Raw genomic sequence first — 20,658 nt, forward strand, 5'->3', positions numbered from 1 at the left:
ACTAATAAGAAGAGTACTCTCAAAATATTTTCGAACCAGATATGGATCAACTGAAATGAGTCTGATGCTTCGACGAATTTTGTAATTTTTTTTTGTAATTTTCTTAATATTTTATTAAAATCTATCACAAAGAAAGATCAATTTTGAACTGAAATTAAAATTTATTATTATTTTAAAATTTATTATTATTATAACTACATTGAACATTGAACTGAGGCGAAGATAAAAAGATGAAACCGAAACTTAAATACGATATTTGATAAGTAAAATTCTACTCGTTGTTGAAAAGTAAAAATTTATAACTAAATTTGTTGTACTTGGTCTAGATTTATAAATAATTAATTAATAATTTAAATAATGTGAGTATTGTTTAATTCTTATCTTGCATCTTAATTTTTATCTAACAATATTTTGTTTCAATATTCCCAATGAAAAAATTTTTGTACTGCAGTTTTATTAAATATTACATTTTATTATATATTAGCTTGTTTACTGGTTTTCTGTTCTTGGTCTTTTATTTTTATTATATGTGGTTTTAATATTACGAATTATTAAAATATATATCTAAGTAATTTTATATGTTTTCTGTAAGTCAAAAAGTTTATTATTGGTTATCACATAACTATTCTCAAATTGGGACCCCTCAAATTTAATGTTTGTTATCATTTTTTTTTATCGAAGCTATTAATACATTCAAATAACAAAGCACGCTTTTAATTAATTTTATTTATGTTATATCTTAAAATCATTAATTTGTATTTCTTACCTTTTTGAGTTCTTCGATGAGAAGGAACCACTGTGCAGTTTATTTGAGTGATTACGTAAGAGTTGCTGCATTTTTAGGTACAAAAGTCATTTTTTCTTTTTAATAATAATGTTTTTTTATTAGATTAGGAATGCTGCATTTAACATCCATGATAACAGATTCATAGTATTTTTTAAATATTTTTTCGGTAATTATTAGTAAGTTAAAATATTAACTTACTAGTGAATTTTTAAAATTTCATCAAACATTGTTTCACTCCATTCTTTTTTTATTTTTTGGCTTTTAAGAATTTTAAAATTGCCAATTTTTATGTCACTATTCATGCTTATCTTGCTCAAACTTCCGATCAAAATGGCTATCCAAAATGAAAGTGAAACTCATATTTGGTTCACATAGTGTGACATCTGATATTTTCTTTAGTGTTTGTGTAATTTAAAGTTAGTTCACAGTATATTTAGCTAACAAATCATTGCACTTTAGACTAAAATGATTGGTAAGTAGATTTAAATTTTGCATACATGGTTGCTGATTTTGAAAAATAAATTATTAAAATAATTTTTTTAATTTAAATTTTAACATGATTTGTCATCTGCTGGTGCCCCAAAAAATAAATACTATAAAAAATAAATAAAATAAAAAATAAATAAATGCTTGCGATTTTAAATGTTTGTTCTAAATGCATTCTAATAGATAAGCAAAATCTAATTATCAAAACTGGTTATAATGAAGATAATATTAATTGAAGTTAACTGACTAAATTTATCTGTCAGAACTCATTATAATGAGGATAATATTAATTTGATTGAAGGTAACATATATCTTTTATAAAAGGAAATCAAACTATTATGCAGGTAAATTATTTTTCAACTAAATTTTAATTAAAGTTTTAGTCAAGTATAATTTTCAAGATGTTAATTATTAATAAGGTTTGTTAATTGACTGAGGAATTTTACTGATAAATTTTAACAATATACAACTATTTGCACTTTTTTTTAAATTTTTATTTATTTAGTGTTATTTTAAAATTAGTGTTGTATGGAAATATTAAAATTAATTTATCAACTAATTACTTTTTCCTTAACCACCAAAAATAAAGACTGGTGATAATACACCACTAATTATTTAGGAGTAGAAATGATATATGTTGAAGCAAATGGTGAGACCATTTTTAATGTTTTATTTGTAGGAACTCATTGTCTAATTTATAGATAAAAGTTTTTAAATGTATTGAATGTTTTTTTAAATTAAAAAATTAAAGGTTTAAAAAACTGAAAAGAGGTAGGAATTTTAAAAAAAAACTGAGTTTCAGCAAACTCTAAATTTGAATCATGATTTTTTAAACAATAATTAATTTATTGAAATGTATCGATTAATGACCGACATATCTAGTCTATTTATTAATTTTCTCTCTCTCTCTTTTTTTTTTTTTTTAATTTTTTTTTTTTTTTTTAATNTTTTTTTTTTTTTTTTTTTTTTTTTTTTTTTTTTTGTTAAATTAAAGAATTTTAGATCGCATAAATGTTATTAATAAAATATTTCCAAATTTGAGCTAAAGGATTTTTATATAAATTTTATGCAGCGGTCTCCCTAAAATTAAAAAAAAGGCTGGATGCTTTTTAAAAAAACAAGGACACCTTCAGTTTTGAAGGGCTCTAATTTCGATAATTGTGTCTAGATAAAGTGCTCTTCAAAACGAAATTAAAAATATATAAATAAATATGAGAAATAATTATATTTTATTCTAACTTAGCTTAAAAATAATTTGCAGTAGTTATGGTAATCTCTTTTTTAAAATAAAAGAAGAGCATTTTTTCGGAATAAACAAAAGATGACATTTTTACAAAAAGGGTAAGGAGGGTGCATTTGCTTTTGTGAAAGGGTAGACTTGGTGGGCCAATATTAAGCAAGGTCTAAATATTAAGAACATACGCTTACATTTACACTAAAATGAAAAATAATAATAATAGTATATATATTTAAAATTTTATATATATATATATATACAGTACACTCTCGATTATCCGTGCGCGGATTATCCGCTTTTCGGATTATTCGTGCTCATTCTGGAGTCGCAAAAAAATATAAAGAGAAACATTTTCAAGATTAAAAAAATTTGATTCATGAAGTTATAACACTACAAAATTTTTGGAAAGCAATATTCGTTATTGGATTGCAATATATGGAATATCAGCAGCATGGTTAAAGGTAAAATTGCACGTTATCACGAACGTGGAGAGAGATCGTACCACTTGATGAACAATCTTCTTCAGATATTCAAGAAGAATATAGCAACAGTATTCTTGAACTAGCAAAATAAATTTAAGGTTTTCGAAATTCTTGATGAAGAAAATTTAGAAGATTGGTTTCAAAGTGTGAGCCTGGCTTCCAGTATTTGACAGATGAAGACATTGTTACTTGTTGTTGTTGTTGTGGCTTATCCTCCAAATTTTCCGACAAGGTCCATCAGACCGCCGACCCTAAGGAAATCGAGGACCAGAAGAGTATATTCATTGTGATGGTAGTAACTGATGCAGAAGATGTAGTAAATGAGGTAAATACAATTTCTCATTCTTCTGCTCTACCATCTGTGGAAACTTTATTAGATTATATGGGAGGATTTAATTACGGTGACATTACTGCGGTTCGTAAAATATGCGTCAATATATGGCGCATTACACATTTTTTTAAGCATCAAATGTTAAAAGGAAAATTCCTAGTTTGATGTTATACAGCATGCAAATGTCAGTAATTTTTATATTTTTTGTACTGATATGGATTTTTTCTTCAATCAAAAGGAGTTATCGGATTATCCATGTTTTTCCATTGTCCGTGCAACCTGTCCCGGTGATTAACCCGGATAATCGGGAGTGTACTGTATATATATATATATATTTTTTTATTTATGTTATTTTCTTTAACATTAAAAAAAAAAAAAAAATTATTGCTCTTATGAAAACTTTTCAAATAACTTCTTTTTATCTGTTAAATTCATGACCCATTAATGTGTCATTAAAAATATATTTGGAGACATATTTTATTCTTGTAAATAGCTATTTTAGCATATATTTTTCTTAGGGCTAATCCATAATGACTGATATTACACTTTGATAGGTTTTCTTATTTTTGCTATTTTTTTTCGTTGGTAAATATTTTATAATTTTTTTAAAAAATTATATGGAAGGTTTTTCAATACCTTAATATTAATATGCATATGAGAAAAAAGTATACAAATTAAAAATGTTTTATTCAGAATAAAAATATGACTGTGAATATTACATAGAAAGAGTGTGGAGTGAAATGTAATATTCTTATTTTGAAATTCTCCTTCGATAAAAACTTAAGAGATTAGCTTTTTAAAATTTATTTAAAAAAAATAACTTTTGAATAGAGGAAAAAAAATCTTGTGACCGTTGTTAGAATTTTTATGACTGATGTTACTAATACAAACTATATCAAAATTATAAACTTTTTTTTATTCCAATTATAAATTGCTTGAAAATTAAGAAATTTGTTAATATTCAGTTTATTCTTGATATCTCAAAGTGGAAGGGACACTAAAAATATTTTGTGATAACGAGTTTTCGAGATAACACGTTCAGAGCTAAATATGTTCTAAAAAGGGGGAAAATGTATTCTAAAATAGTATACCTACTTAATAGTATACCTACTTAATACCTACTAAGTACCTACTTAGTAGGTATACTTAATAATAGTATACCTACTAATAGTATACCTACTTAATACCTACTAAGTACCTACTTAGGGGCCGTTCAAAAAGTACGTACACAAAAATGGAGAAATTTTAAACCCCTCCCCCCTTCGTACATTACCGTACATAAGGTCTTACTCCCCCCCCTTAGAGTATGTACATTTTATTAGTCTACCCCCCTTTTTCATAAAAATTAAAATAATTATGTTTTAAATAAAATTAAATATTTACTTAAGGAGGGTGTAGGATAAAGTCAAATTTAAATTTGGTGTATGTTTATAAAGTACGTACTTTGTATAATACATCCCCCCCTCCCCATCGTACAAAACCGTACATAATAGCAAATCCCCTCCCCCCCCCTTCGGGATGTACGTACTTTTTGAACGGCCCCTTAGTAGGTATACTTAATAATAGTATACCTACTAATAGTATACCTACTTAAAAAGTAGAGTCATGAAACATAGGAATAACTACTAATAATCATGTATGTAATGATAGTTTGCTATAAATCTAAATACAGCACTGATAATTTTTAAAAGACAAAATTAATTTTGCATTAAATAGAAAATATTAATAGATTTACAATGAACTTGCATTTTGATTTTTCGGGAAAAATTTATTTTCAATTTTGAAAAACTATTTGACTTAACAAAGTTTTAAGAAGAAACTCTTTAACATAGGAATTCAAATTAATATTAATTGGATATGTAATGCCAAGGGATAGAATATTTTTCTGACATAACAAGGTTCTCGAGATATAGAAGTTCGAGATATCGAGAGTATACTGTATAGTGTATGTTATACTTTTGTGCAGAGTCTATCTTTTGTGACCATAATATCCTAAATTAGTTCAATTTCCATTTTAATCCGTCAAAATTTTATTTGCAGTTGATTTTAATACTCTCTTTGTATAATGATGTATCCATTAGAATTTTTATTTAAAAAAAATACTTTAGAAATTAAATTATTTACAAAATCTACATGGAGCTTTTACAGATTCATTTTCAAAAGACTTCACTTTTTTCACATGCAGCATATAGTTATTATTTCTTTCATGTCATGTGATCCATAACATCCAGACTTCTTTGTTGGGGTTGACACTATAAGAAGTAATCCTAAGACAGTGTGAAGATGCATTAAAATCTCAAAATGTTTATTAAATTGAATGATATTTTGGTTTCATAAAGACATTTTACTGTGCATTATCGATTCATTTTATGAATAAGGATTACTTTTCTAACTAACTAATGATAATATATACGCGAAGTAATTTTTTATTATGTAAAAGAAATTATTGAATATTCTCATCTGTTAAGAAGGGCTAATCTAGAAATAAAGTATGGTAATTATTTTTAGGTTTCTTTTTTAGATATCTTAATTCTATTTAGCTGTTATTATATATATATATATATTTGTTTGTTATGTTGTCCTTTGTACCATCGAATTGCCCATAAAAGAGTCCTCATTGTTTTGAAATAGGTATTCCACAGTATTGAAATTTTCATTGCAACTTATTATGTGTAATTGATAATATTGTGACTATCACAGGTTTTAAATTTGCTATTTTTTTCAGGTTTAATTATGAAGTAATTGATTAAAGAAGGACTTTTTCTTCTGAAAGAAAATTTTAAATATTTCATAAAATGATAGAGGAAATTCTTCCGTAAATTAAAAGAATAATTTTAATGAAAAAATGGACTCAGAAGAATCATTCACGAGTTCCGATTCTGATTGGGAAGATGTTGAAGATACTAAAGCTATGAAAAATGATGTCAGATCTTGTAACTCAGAGCCTACCGATCACACTATGAACCCAGAGTCTCACTTGGGTTGTGACGCTTCAAAGAAAAATCCTTGCACAATCATAAAACAAACTGCTAGGAAATCAAAAAATAAAACGAAGTTTGGTAAGAAAGGTAAGTTTCTAAAGTCTAATTCCAAATCAAGCATTGCTAAATCAGAAAAAATTGATTCAAGGACATCTGTGCTCTCTAGACTCTCTTCATCTGAAGCTGAAGCTCCTATTCGCAAATTTGACCCAATTCCAGATAGCTTGTATATGAATAAGGAAAAATTTCAACTTTCTGAAAGTCCTGAGAAATTAACTATACCATTTTCTATGAGTATGACCAATAGAAATAATTATGATTTGAATGACTCAGCTGATGAACTTAGTCAATCACCACCCCGATTTAATTCCTGTTACATCCAAAAGGATGAAAACTCTACTAATTCTCAAAGCATTAGATTTCATTCTGAAAATGAAGGAAATACATACTTTGGATCTGATTCTGGTTCAGATTCTGATTCGAAGAACTCACTTTTTAGTTGGTCGTTTTCTGAAAGACCAGTCAATAAGGAAAAGCATACTAAAAGAAGTACTAGTTTGTTTGAATCTTCTGACGCAAAGACCACTCGTCAGCTTGGCAGTAGTTCTTCAAAAAATCATATTCCAGATCCTTGCAAAACACCAAAAACTTACCATCTAAGTTCTGAATATTTACAACAAGTTAATTGTCAAAGTTATGAAAGGAAACCAGCTTCAATCTCTCCTGAACTTCCATCAGCAACTGTAAAACTTGCTACAGCTGTTCAAAGAAATGAAAAAAATAGTCCTCATCAATTGCATTTCGATCCTCAAGATATTAAGATGAAACAGCAATTTTCTAAAATAGAAATAGATAATGAGGCAAAAAGAAAGGGATTATTTTCTGAAAGGAAACCACCAACTCGCTTTTCACAAGCCTCATTAAGAAACGACAAATTTGATATTCTTCATCAAGAAATTCAAAACAGGAATTCTTTTGATCAAGATATTCCTACCCATATTAAGATGAAACAGCAATATTCTGAAATAGATAATGAGGCAAAAAGAAAGGAATTATTTTATAAAAGGCAACCACCAACAAACTTTTCACAAGTCTCATTAACATCAGAAAAATTTGATATTGTTCATCAAGAAATTCAAAACAGGAATTCTCGCCCATTTATTACTGATAATCAAGTTAGATCGAGTGATCAAAATGTTAAACAGCAATATTTAGGTAAAAGAATAGATTATGATTCAGAAAAAAGTTCTACAAATAGAAGAGAATCTTCTAACAATCCTTTATCTTCAAACTATGAAATTTATCCAAATGATATCACACATTTAACTACCGAAGATGATGAACTAAATTTGAATTCCTTGGATTTTATTAGTTGTTGTAGAAAAGAATTAGAAAAAATTTCTGAAGAAGCTATCAATAAAGTTTCATCAAAAAAAGAAGATTTAAGATCAATTTCTGAGAGTGAGAACACTAAGATCAAAAATATTTTAACGAAACGTATTGAAAATTTTGATTCACAACAGAATCAATTTATAGATATAATAACCCATGCAAAGAATCAAATATCTTATACATCGTGTCAAAATTATGAGGATATAGTTAAAACGTGGGATGCAATCAAATCCACTGTTCAAAATGAGAGTAAATTGTTTGAAAACTTTTTTCCAGCTTATGCATATCGCGATGAAGTAGTCCAAAGTTTAAATCACAAGCGCATTTTATTTTTGCATTCAAGCAACGCTTATTTTTTTAATATCTTAGTGCCATTAATATCTCTAAAACATTATCCAAGTTGTTTTATTGTGTCTTGTGTAAGTGGTGAGACCCAAAAGCAATATCTGAAATATTCTCTTCATTCGGCAATGGGAAGCAAAGAACAAAAGCATAAAACTTATGTCATGACAGAATCGGAACTTTTAAATTATTCTCTTAAAATAGATTATGCAGCCAAAAAAACAACTTGTGTTGTTTTGAATCTCCCTCTTTCTAGATCAGTAGTTACTGACATTTTGCTATCAAATTTAAGAGATATCTTAAAAGAGAATAAGAATTCGAAGCTTGTTTTAATAATTGATCCAGTTGTGAATTTGACACCCTACAAAAAATATTTCTCCATGTTTGAAATCTCAACAATAGTACCCCCTAATCTTACGTATCCAGTGAATACCATATGGAAAAACAATGCTTTGGTCCCTGAAAACGATATTTTGAACGAAATAGTGCGAACAATATTGTCCATCCACATCACAAAAAGTTGGGGTAACATACTTGCCTTTGTACCATCATTAAGAGATGCAAAAACTGTCAATCAATTGCTCAAGAAACAATGTGCAGTTTATCAGTACAATAGCGTTAAAATTATTTTGGTGGAGGAAAACTATTATGCTATTTGCAGTGATGAAATACGTGAGAAAAATTCTAAATTTCAGTTTGTTTTTATATCAGTTGGTTCTGCTGAAATGATAAGTCTTCCGTCTGTGCACTTCATTGTGGATTGTGGTACTGTTACGGACTACCACTTGGATGATAACAAAAAAGTCGATGTTTTAGCCACAGTATTTATTTCTTCTGTCAAATCAAAACTGCGTAAAACTTTAGGTGGAGTTTATGGCCCTGGCATGTGTTATCGAATTTACAGCAAACATAACTTCATTAATGATATGCCTTCTCAAGACTATCCTGAGCTTTTGCTTAGAAATCCTCTTAATTCTTTAGTAAAAATTCTCAAGTATAAGCCAGATGTCGTGCTGAAAGAGTTTATTGAATTTCTACCTGAAGGTGTGGTAGCAGAAACAATTAGAAACTTAGAAAAATATGGTGCTATTGTGGATAATAAAGTTTCACTCATTGGAGAAAAATTAATTAAACTTCCTTTTGAGGCTAAGTATTCAAAACTAATACTTTTGGGAATAGAATCTGGTTTGGCATTAGAAACAGTTGTCCTTGTGTCTTTTTTAACTGAAAAGGGTAAATTGTTTAAAAGTACAGATAATCCAAAATATCAACGTATAATTGATGCTAAGCAAATGGAACTAGTTCAACATCAAAGTGACACTTTAACCAACCTGCATATTTATAAAACCTGCTTAAGAAACAAGTTTGATTTAGAATGGTGCAAAACACATTACATTGATGATAATTTTTTAAAAAGAGTACATCAAAGGGTTGAGGAAATGCGTGAAATTATATTTTCGAGTTTAGAAATAAAAATTAGTGAGAACTTCTCAAATAATGAAAACTGGCCAATGATCGTCCGTGAAATAATATATGATTGCTTTCGAGATAATCTTTGTGTCTTTAGTGGTCGTTTAGATTGTGGTTTCAGAGTGCTTAGCTCTAAGTCAGTGGCATATCTACCCACTCAATCTATAATTTGTCAGAAGGATAACGTACCTCAGTTTTTAATTTTTGATCATGTACTATTATCTGATAAAAATTACTTGATTAATGTCACTAGTATTCCTAGTGATTTTGTAATGAAAAGTTTGCAGGATGGATCGTCATATTTTTCTGATAACGAGCTTTTTGATTATACTTTAACGAAGCGAACAATTGAGCCTGTGGGTGAAGAAGTAATGAATGATATCTTTCTTGGTGAAGATGATGAAAAACTAAAACTTGTCATTGAACAAATTAAACAAAAAACAGGCATTGATCTGATTTCAATTGAACCATCCGTAGAAAAAGGCTCTGTCTCTATCTATGCTTTTCCTACTTGTATTGATGCTGCTTATGAAGCCCTCAAAAAAATCTTGAAAACAAAGAGTGAAGAGATTATAAATGAGTGTCAAACCCATTCATATGAATTAGTGAAGGATGACAAGTCTGTGATACTTGAGGTTGAATTGGCTAAAGGTGCAATGGCTAAATATGTTAAAGTTGGTGAAATTCTTATACAACCCTTAACTGTGGCGAATGTGCATTCTGCAGGAATTTTCACATCTGCAGCTAAACAGTATAATAGATTTCCATATTCTTTGCATATTGCTTGGATTCGAAGACACTGTAATGGAAATGCTAATGTAGATTTTGGCGAAAACACTAACTTCTCCAGTGTTCGTAGACTTTCCTTAAGACACTTATATTTCCTGGGGATGGAAATATTTATGGAAATGAGTGAAAGGAAAAAAAATCAACTGTGCATTTCAGGTCTGTCACCTGAAATATGCCAAGAAAAACTTAAAGACGAGTTGAAAATATTGTTACCTGCTGCTGAAATTACGCATATTGAATTGATGCGTATCGCACCATTTGAAACATCTGACAAAAGACTTAAGGCAATAAAATCTAGTATTTCAAATATTTGCAAAAATGCTTTAGATATGAGTTCAACGGAAATTGTACTCTCTAAGCCAAAACCTTCAGACATAATTCAAGAATTATATATTAAAACAAATACTTATGAGGGGTTAGATTCTGTTGCTGATTTAGTTAAAATCAAATTTTTGGAAGACAAGCTAAGTATTACCACACTAGCATTCAATCTTAGAATTATCTGCAACAATTATATTTATCAAGCATTACAATCTCAACTGAATTCAACTCTCTCTGAATTAAAGAATGATTTAAGTCAAGGTAACGCAAAGGCTGATTTTGAGATAAATGTTGGCAAAGGGAGTGAAGAAACTTATTTTATTGATGTATCTGCAACTAATGTTGCTGTGTTAAATTTAGTTCATGAAACAATCAATTGTTTGCTGAATGGTGTGATATTAAATGAAAATGATATAAAAGATCTTGATAAAATGTTCTGCCATGGGGGACATGTTTGGTTAAAAGGTCTTGAAGCAAGTGAAAATTTATATATCATTATGAATCGACAAAGAAAAGTGTTGCGATTATATGGAGCTGAAGTTAACTGTGAAAATGCCAAAAAGCGCCTTATACAATATCTCAAAGATATTGAAAATGATGTGAATGACATCATTGAACTATCTAGCGAGAAAACAAAAAATTTTCTTTTGAAAGCTCTTGTCCAAAAGTATGGTATTGACTTAAAGAAATTTATTGAAGAGTGTAAACTGCACCAAGCTTACCTTGATCTCAGAACTGCCAAACTATATGTTTATGGTGATCAGACAAGTGTCGAAGAGGTAAGTTATTATTTTGCTTAATCTTTTATTTTATAAATAGGCCAGGAATCAGTGCTGGTATAAGTGGAAAGTAAAATTGAAATAGCAAAATCAATAGCATGGTTAATTAATTAAAAACTCATTTAAAAGGTTGTTTTATAAAATAATTCTTTTGAACATAACTAATCTTGTAATTTTTCAGCACTAAGATCAAAAAAAAAATTTCTTAACTATAAAATGTATTTTTCAGCAGTCAATAATAAAAGGTATTTAAACTTAGCAAACAGGTGAGTGACATGTTTTGGAAAATCTATTTGATAGGCTAAATGAAAACCGGGGATATTTCTGTATCGTGATCTGTCTCGCCAACTACAATAGCCGAGATGCCAAATAGATTTTAAACTTCCAATTTTTTTTAAAAAAACATGTGGACGTTTCCCCGGGGGTGGTGGTTACGAGTTATACCTTTCGAGTTGGTCCCTTTCTGTGATGTTTTTTTTTAGTTTCTTGCAGGCCATTGCCCGGAAGTTTCCAAGACTTGGCGATTATTCTGCCACAGATCAGAATCACAGACCGAAATCTTCCCTGAAAGCTGCAGTTTAATTAAAGAAAATATGATTTTTATTTATGTCAAAACGTTTAAGGAAGTCATTGTCATTAGATCTGAATAAATCCAAATTGAGAGGTACCTGCACAATAGAACTTTTTAACAGATGAAATGGAAAATATTAAAAACTGACATGTGCAATATAGTCACTTTGATTAATCAAGCAAGATGCAGTCAGAATGCCTCTAACTTCGACATATTTCTTCTCAGAGAATACTGAGGAAATATTCAAAAGCTTTATTAATTTTTTTTAATCAAATCCTTTTCTTTTCAAAAATATTGTTTAAATAAACCAGTTTTCAAAATTTATCTTATAAATTTAAAATTTAAAAAAATAATTGACCGACTTAAACAACCTTGATTGACTGATTTTTTAAAAAAAAACATATAGGTAGTTGAAAATTGATTCAGTATTTTCTAAAAAAAAGCACATGGTTAATTTTGACATAAGTTGTAAAGAACATCAGGCTCGCTTACATGTATCCCATCTAAATTTTAACTATGTTATATTTTCTGTATTTTGTTTGTGGATAAGAGAATTGGGATCATGCACTGATTTCCAGTTCCCAGGGATTGTTTTTTGTGAGAGATATAGATGTGGAATTCTTTGAAGTATATAGTATAAGCATCCAGAAATCGAACTTTTTGGCAAAAAAAAAAAAAAAAATAGACACAGTGAAAATGCCTATTAAGTTTTTGTTAGTTGTTTATTAAACCCATAGAAAATTTTTAGAAAAGTGAAAAATTGGTTTCTTCAAGTAAAAATGCAAATTTTTACAAACTAAATTTACAATTAAAATCTATTTACCTAACGATCTGACAACCTTACTTATAAAATTCAGTATTATTTACCCCGCATACTTTTCAATAGTAAAGGCAAATTTTTCTGTTATAATTTTGTTGAATATATATTTTGTACAAGAGAAACTTTCTCAAATTTAGTTCATTTGTCAGTGTGCCAAATATTGCATTAATTTTTATTTTTTAATATTTCGATTTCTGGAAGGAGGATATTTCCGTATCGGGATCTGTCGTGCCAACTACAATCGCTAAAGGTGCCAAAAAGCTTTTATTTAAACTTGTAAATTAAAAAAGACAAACAAACATGTAGATGTTTGCCAGGGAGTGGCTACGAGTTATACCTTTCGAGTTGGTCTCTTTCTGTGATGTTCTTTTTAGTTTCTCGCGGGTCATTGCCCAGAAGTTACCGCGATTATTCTGCCACAGATCATGATACAGAATTCACCCCTGTGCCAGAATAAAACTATTGATTTTATCTTATATATTTTTTTTCTTGCAAAATAATTTTACTATTTACCAAAAACTTTAACCTGTATAGTTTAAAATTAATTTTAGACCTTAACCAGTTTAAAAAATTCACTTTTGGATAATCTTAATATATGAGTTGAAAAAAATGTTATATAAATGTTTCAAATAAATTTATGTATTTTTTATTTTCCAACAGGCTTCAAACTGCATTCAAAATTTGTTAGAAAATCTAGATTCAGTGAATTCAGAAGCAATACTTTACCAAGAAATTTGTCCTGTCTGTCTTTGTCCTGCTATCAATTTAACTTACAGGCTTGAACATTGTGGTCATCTATATCACAGTGAACCTTGTATACAACAATTTATGGAAAATAATGAAGATTTTCCTATAAAATGTTCAACAGAGGTAAGCTCTACCCAAATAATATTTGATAACATCAGAAAATCTAACATAATTTTGCCCAACTTTTGAATATTAGAAAAATCTTATTTCTTTGCATTACATAACAATAGATTCTATACAAAATAATATTATCTAGTATTTACTACAATATTATTTTGTATCATTTTTGATGTTGATCGGTTTTCATTTTTGGAATAAGCAAGAGGAAGATTTGAATGAAAGAATAATTCAGTGATATAATTTTATTTATCATTTCTGTATTGCTAAGTAAATAATATGAAGAATGACATTATAAAACTACTTTTCTATGTTTTACTGCTTTACAACAATACAGAAAATTAAGCAAAATTATATCACCAAATTATTCTACTATATATTATTACTGTATTATATTACCTATTATTGTATTACCTACTGAATTCAGTTACCAATTTTCCCTAGCAACAGTTTTACATTGGCCCCAGTTGCAGGGATGAGATTCTTCCGCGGATTCGCGGATTTCCGCTTTTTCTCAGATTTTTCCATTTTTCCCGCTAATTTCCGCCGAAATTTTTTTTTTTGCACAAGTTAAAATATTTTATGAGGAATTTAATTTTCCGCGGAGCGAAATTATTGAAGTCCTCATTCCTTCCTCTGAAGTTTCTCTAAAAATCATTTCCTAGGGATAAAACTGGTTGACCTTTATACAGGGATGGGATTTTTTTCTCTCGAATTTCAGCCTTTTTATCAAAAACTCAGATTCTCTAAAAGTTTCGTTTTTTTTATTTATTTATTTATAAATATCCCGTTTTTTTTTTAAAAAAAATTCAGTCGTTGAAGTCAAATTATTATATTTATTTACGATTTTCAAAGAAAAACAGAAAATTCAAACTACGTCCTAGCTGCTAATCCTTCCGCATGTTTACTTATATTAGCTATTTTCTCCGATTTCACGCACAGAAAATAAGATTTTCCGTATTTTTTATCCGTCGGCGGGATAGCTCGTATTTTCGTAATTTAGACGTCGCTGCTTCTTGTATTCTGGAGAGAAAGCAAACAAAAAAAGCGAAAAAAAAAAGAGGTGGATTTGTGGTGAAAATATTTATTTGCTCATTCAATTAATCTTGTAAATTTTTATTTATTGTGTAAACAAAAAACAATTCAAACAAGCCTTTTAGAAATCCCAAGTCCAGACTCTGCAAATATCTCGATTTTTATTCACGCGATTTTAATATCAATCATCGATTTTCGTATTTACCTGATTTAAAAGTTGCGCATTGCAATTCTTATTTACGCTTTTTAAATATCGTACATTATGACTCGTATTTACGAGATTTAAAAATCTAATATCGTGTTTTGTATTTTTGCATTTTTAAAATCGCGATTTTATTATCAAACATCGATTTTCGTATTTACCTGATTTAAAAGTTGAACGTTGCGATTCTTATTCAGGCCATTTAAATATTGTACATTGCGATTCTTATTTACGAGATTTAAAAAACCAATATCGCGATTTGTATTTACGAGCTTTTAAAACCCTATGTAGCTACGCGAGCTTAAAATCCAATGTCGTGATTCGTTTTTGCGGTTGTAATATCGCGCGATTTTAAAATTATGCATCTTGATCTAAAAATTACGCATCATGATTTGTATTTTCGCATTTTTTAAATTCGATGTAGAGTTTCATATTCACGTGATTTAAAAGCCTCATATCGGGATTTATAATCACATGGATTACAAGTTTAAACAAAAATTTGACAAAAAAAGTGCGATTTATATGTATATATATATATATATTCTTGGATTTCCTCTTTTTTACTTTCTGACTACTCTCATCCCTGCAGTTGGGCCCAAAATTGGCTAGTAAGGGTCCCATAAGAACATACACCAAGGGATGTCTAGATTTTTTAATATTGGTCCTCGAATGACTTTCAATATTTTAACAAAATTCATTTCTATTTAGGACCAATATAAAAAAAATCTAGACATCCCAATGTTTACCAAGCGTTATAAATCTAAAAAGGACCTACCATAGAAAATAAAATTGGTCCATTATTGAAAGTCATTCTAGGACCAATATTGAAAAATCTAGACATCCTAATGTTTACCCAACATTTTAAGTCTATAAGGGTCCTACATAGAAAATAATATTTGTCCATTATTGAAAGCCATTCTACAAAATATAGACAACCTAATATTGGCTTGTAGATTGTTGTTTGAGGCATACTTGTTCAGATCACACCCATGTGGGGCTAGGCTAAAGGACCCCATTGTGTCTGATCTAGACTGAGTAGCAACAGCACAAGAAAGTCAATGGTGCAATCACAAATACATAAGTGCATGAGACAAAAAAAATATACATTTTTACATCAATGTTTAAAAGCTGCCTTTTGTATTAATGATCGAAATTTTGATTGCCATCAGTTACTATTTTGAAAAGGCTGTTATCACAAAATTTATTTTTATTTGAAACAAGTCAGTTTCACTTCTATTTCCCTAATAAAGGATTATGTATCAAGAACATAATTAACATGTTTAAATAAAACTAGATGTAATATTTTAATCAGAGCTTTTTTAAAAAAAAGCAAAAAAATTGTGCAGATACCAGAGTCAAATTTCTGGTATTGATAAATTAGCCGTTGGGAAAGCTATATTATGCATTGACAAAAAATGTTTTTACCAAGCATATGCAGCACCTTTAAGGTAAAAATTTTGACAAGATTTTTTCAGCATTGATATTTTTACTGTTATATTATTTTAAGCATGATAAAAATAAAAATATATATTTTACTTCTTTTCTCAAATTTTTTCAACTTAATAAATCAAACTAATTAGACTTGCAATATAGTAAAATCTTATCTTTAGTTTTAAAAAATTAGTTATAGTGATTTTTTCTTGTTGATTGCTCATATCATTTTTGATGTTATGTTGAGGAGATATGTTATGAACAAAGAATCTAAAAAAGACTTATAACAATAAATTATTTCATTTCTTTATTTGGTGGAATTTTTTTCTCATTTATGTATTGCTGGACAAAATCTCTCCTTAAATACGTTTGTAAGATGCAACTAAGCTACTTCCAAATTTCTTATATGAATTGCTATTTTTTTTAAAAATGCAATTGCATTTTTTTTAAAATTTTTCTCTTTTTTCCTTTAGGGTTGCGAAAAAGAATTAGTTTTGAAGGACATTTGGAAAATGCTGCGAAATAATCCTGAAAGAATGAAAAGCTTAATTAAAAAATCTATTGCTAATTACTTAGAGCGACATGTTTTAGAAGTTGTACTTTGCCCTACTCCAGACTGCTCAATGTTCTTTTATAAATCTGAAATACTAGGTGACAAAACACACTGCGGATTGTGCCAAAATGATATTTGCATTAAGTAAATATAATGTCTATAAGCTTGAATTTTTATCTGTCAAATTTAATATCTTTCTATGTTTATTTGTCTATCTTGTCTAAATCAGTATTCTAGTATGAAGCACTTTTTATACCATTACGCTAATTCTAAGCAATAATGGGTGACAATTTTAAATACATATGCATCTAATGATGGGTTTTGCATCTCAATGTAAATTCTACAGAAAAGATATAGTTTTTTATTTTTAAATGTTTACAACATTAGACTGAGTTTTTCAGCTCTAGTGCAAACTCAAGATGTTTCACATAACTTGCTATATTTTCTTTTTTTTTATACAAATAATTTAAGACCTTAGTCTAAGAAAAGATTGATATGTTGAGTTGAATTTTAAAAACTTTTAAATTTCAATATTTAAGAGCGTTGCATAATCCAATCTAAACTATTAAATATTTCTTTATTCTAGCAAATGTTATAACAAGGTCGTTTACTTTGAAGAATGATGATCTGTTAATACCTGCTTGATGTTTTTATAAATTTTAGGGCAGATTTTTATAAGTTAATAAAAATAACCCTCAACATTTTTTTTTGCTAAGCTCTTTAAAGAGATAATTTGCAGTAGTTATGTTCTATTTATTACTCTTTATGCAATTAAAAATGAAACACGTTTGTATTAAATTTTTATTTTATTAAGATTTGTATGCATGAAAAAAATTTTAAAAAAATTATATAAACAAATAATTTGTTATAAAGAAATTCCATTTTTTTACTGCATCGCTTTTTTATTATAATTTCTTTTGCGCAAAACTGCATGAGCAAACTTAGATCTTTTGCTTATTTGCATTTTGAAAATATTCTAGGACTCCAATCATTTTAGATCAATTTTAAAATACGGATGAATAGTTGCTTACAGTATTCCAAGCACTTTTTAGGTAGTTATATTTAAATGTTAACTAACTATTGCAAATTAAAGAGCAGCAAAATGTATTGATTAAACATAAATAATATGCATTTCTAATTATTAAAGTAATATGTTATAAATTAAAATTATTTCAAATTCTTAGAGTTCTACTGTATGTAGTTTTCATTCATGCATGTTTCCTTTTATAGATATGTTTTCTTCTTTTTATTGCTTGTAATTTCTAAAATATTGTAAAAACCAGGTAAAGTGAATGATCTGCATACCCAGAAATCGGTGTCTGAGTCCAAATTTTTGAAAAAAAATAATTACTTAACATAAACTTTATATTGTTTTTACATTCTATGGAAGAAAAAATTGATTTAAATACAATTGATCTTAAGTTTACAATTATCTCACCAATTTTCTGGTCCAAAATTTAGACCCCTTAATGTTAAGTTTACTTTTTGCATACTTTACCATATCTTGAGAAATTTTTAAGCCAATTGAAAAAATTTTGCTCACGATTTTATAATTCATGTAGGCGAAGATAATTCCGTGCAAAAAATAACTTTTAGTAAATATTTATTATTTCAATTAAAATTAGTCGAAAAATTTTTTTAATTGTAAGGCATACAGTTTTTTACTTCATTTTAATAAATGTAATTTGAAATGGCAAAATGGTTCAAATAGTTCCTGAGAAATCAAGTTTTTAAAACTTCTATTTTTTATATTATGAACATATACACTAGTGTGCAAAATTTAAGAAGAACCTAAACACTTAACATATCAGTGAAACAGGCAGGTGGGCAGGACTACTCAAGAAACCTTCTGGTATCAGGTACCATCTTCATCCTTAATTTATACACACCAGTGTATATCTAATCTATCTATCTTCGAAAAATGTAGTATGTGGCTTAAAAAAATTCTGGAACAAAATACTGTAAAAATCAACTAGTTATACCACTGCTTTTTAATATTGATACTATGTTTCAACTACAAAAAGATGTAATGCATCCATTTACAACAAAGTGCTGAGTGAGTTGTTTGTGTATTTTGAAATACAGTAGGGAACCGATTTTCCGGAAAGATCGGGACCATCGCTATTCCCGATAACTGATTTTTCCAATTTTCTGAATCGCTACAAAAAGCCGTTTTTTTATTGTTAAACCCAACTAAAAAAAAAAATTTGGAAATAATCTTAAAAAGAAGAAAAAATGATGAAGTAATACACTAATGATTATTTCCAAAATGATGGTAAGGTAAGCATCTTTCAAAAAAGAACGAAAAGTCCTGAAATCTTATGAGGAAAAAAGCATTTTTTTTTAAAAAATGGCGGGAAAATTTATCGAATTTCGTTCCGGTTTTCTAATTTCCGGATAACGGGTTTTGTACTGTAATGTTTTCTTTTACAGGTGCCATTGTATTGAACATAGTGGTTTTACTTGTCAAATGTATGAAGGAACTAAAAAAGATGCTGATTATTCTTATAAGGTAATACTTGAATTGAATAATGGTCATTAAATAATAAATTTTAACTACAAAATTAAGTTTTAAGTGTTTAATTATATGACAAAAGTATAACTTGTGAACCCTTTCAAACGAAACCATTAACCTACACCAAATTTAGATGTAAATATGCTGCTCTACGTATTCTTTAAATGCTATCTGGTGTGTAGTGGGACAGTAATTTCAAAAACTAAAATATGTTCAGTTATTACTGGTAATTAAATTATGAAATCTGACACTAAGACATACCTTATAAAAATTCTTTTTGTGCTGATTTAAATGGAATAATGTTTAATTATTTTTATTTTACTCGTATTATTAGTTATTTCATATGGTGGGACAAATTTAATGATAATCATGCCAATATAAAAGTTTATGCAAAAACTAATACTTCTAAAACTTATTGTTTACTTTTATTATGTGTAATTTCATTTAAAAGGGATTTATAACTATGCATTACTTTTATCAATTTTATTTATGTATATTTTTGAATTACAATGTACAAATTTTTTACTTCATTTTATTTGCAATTTTGATACTTTTTTTAAGTAAATTTGATAACTGGTTCATTAGAAATGGCATTACTCTATTTAAAGAATATGGTTTTGGATTTTTTTTTTTTTTTTTTGAGTAAAAATATATTTTAATAGATCAGGTATTTATTTTTAAAATTGATCCCTAATTTGCTTATAGTTTTTAAGTAAAACATTTTTGTTCCGTAAAGCCCTTTACCTTATTTAAGTGGCCCTAACAACAACAAATTAATTTTTTTTAAAATTATTTGTTTTTAGCTATTATTCAGGGATGCTACGCCTGCGTCATTTGCGACAAACTGAGACAAAACGGCATAACTGCGCCATTTTGCGACATTCAGCTCAGTTTTTGCTGAAGCTGCGCCATTCTGAGACAAAACGTCCAAAATTTGACAAACCTGAATTCAGTTTCAAATATTAATCCGCATCGCCGTGAGTCATTGGAGAGCATTTTGCCGTTCACACCTCCTAAATACGTCATTTAAATGTCAGAAATTCCGTTTGGCAAATCAGCTATTGGAATGCATATAGAATATGCGTTTCGTATCTACAATTGGATTATGTACAGCAGTGAGTAGCAATCAGTATCGCATGCCCGTGATCTTGTAAGAAAGGAGGGTATTCTTCCCTTATACTATTGGTTATTATCTTGCTTTTTTTCTTAGGAAACTGTACAGTGCACATAATTATTCAGGGATGAAAGACTTCCGCGAAAAAGCGGAAAT

The 20,658-nt window shown here is 28.4% G+C and overlaps 1 protein-coding gene across 1 annotated transcript in view; it reads left to right on the plus strand.

Annotated features, from left to right (window-relative positions):
- The first annotated feature begins 203 nt into the window (after positions 1 to 203).
- Positions 204 to 20,658, plus strand: part of LOC107442858 (uncharacterized) — a 26,880-nt gene continuing 6,425 nt past the window's right edge. The window contains exons 1-5 of the mRNA XM_043047379.2: positions 204 to 359; positions 6,049 to 11,397; positions 13,449 to 13,658; positions 16,794 to 17,017; positions 19,307 to 19,385. Of these exons, the coding sequence (XP_042903313.1) occupies positions 6,169 to 11,397; positions 13,449 to 13,658; positions 16,794 to 17,017; positions 19,307 to 19,385 (5,742 nt within the window). The 5' untranslated portion in view covers positions 204 to 359; positions 6,049 to 6,168. The remainder of the gene's footprint in view (positions 360 to 6,048; positions 11,398 to 13,448; positions 13,659 to 16,793; positions 17,018 to 19,306; positions 19,386 to 20,658) is intronic.

This window comes from Parasteatoda tepidariorum, chromosome 6, assembly GCF_043381705.1.
Source record: "Parasteatoda tepidariorum isolate YZ-2023 chromosome 6, CAS_Ptep_4.0, whole genome shotgun sequence".
Taxonomy (NCBI): domain Eukaryota; kingdom Metazoa; phylum Arthropoda; class Arachnida; order Araneae; family Theridiidae; genus Parasteatoda; species Parasteatoda tepidariorum.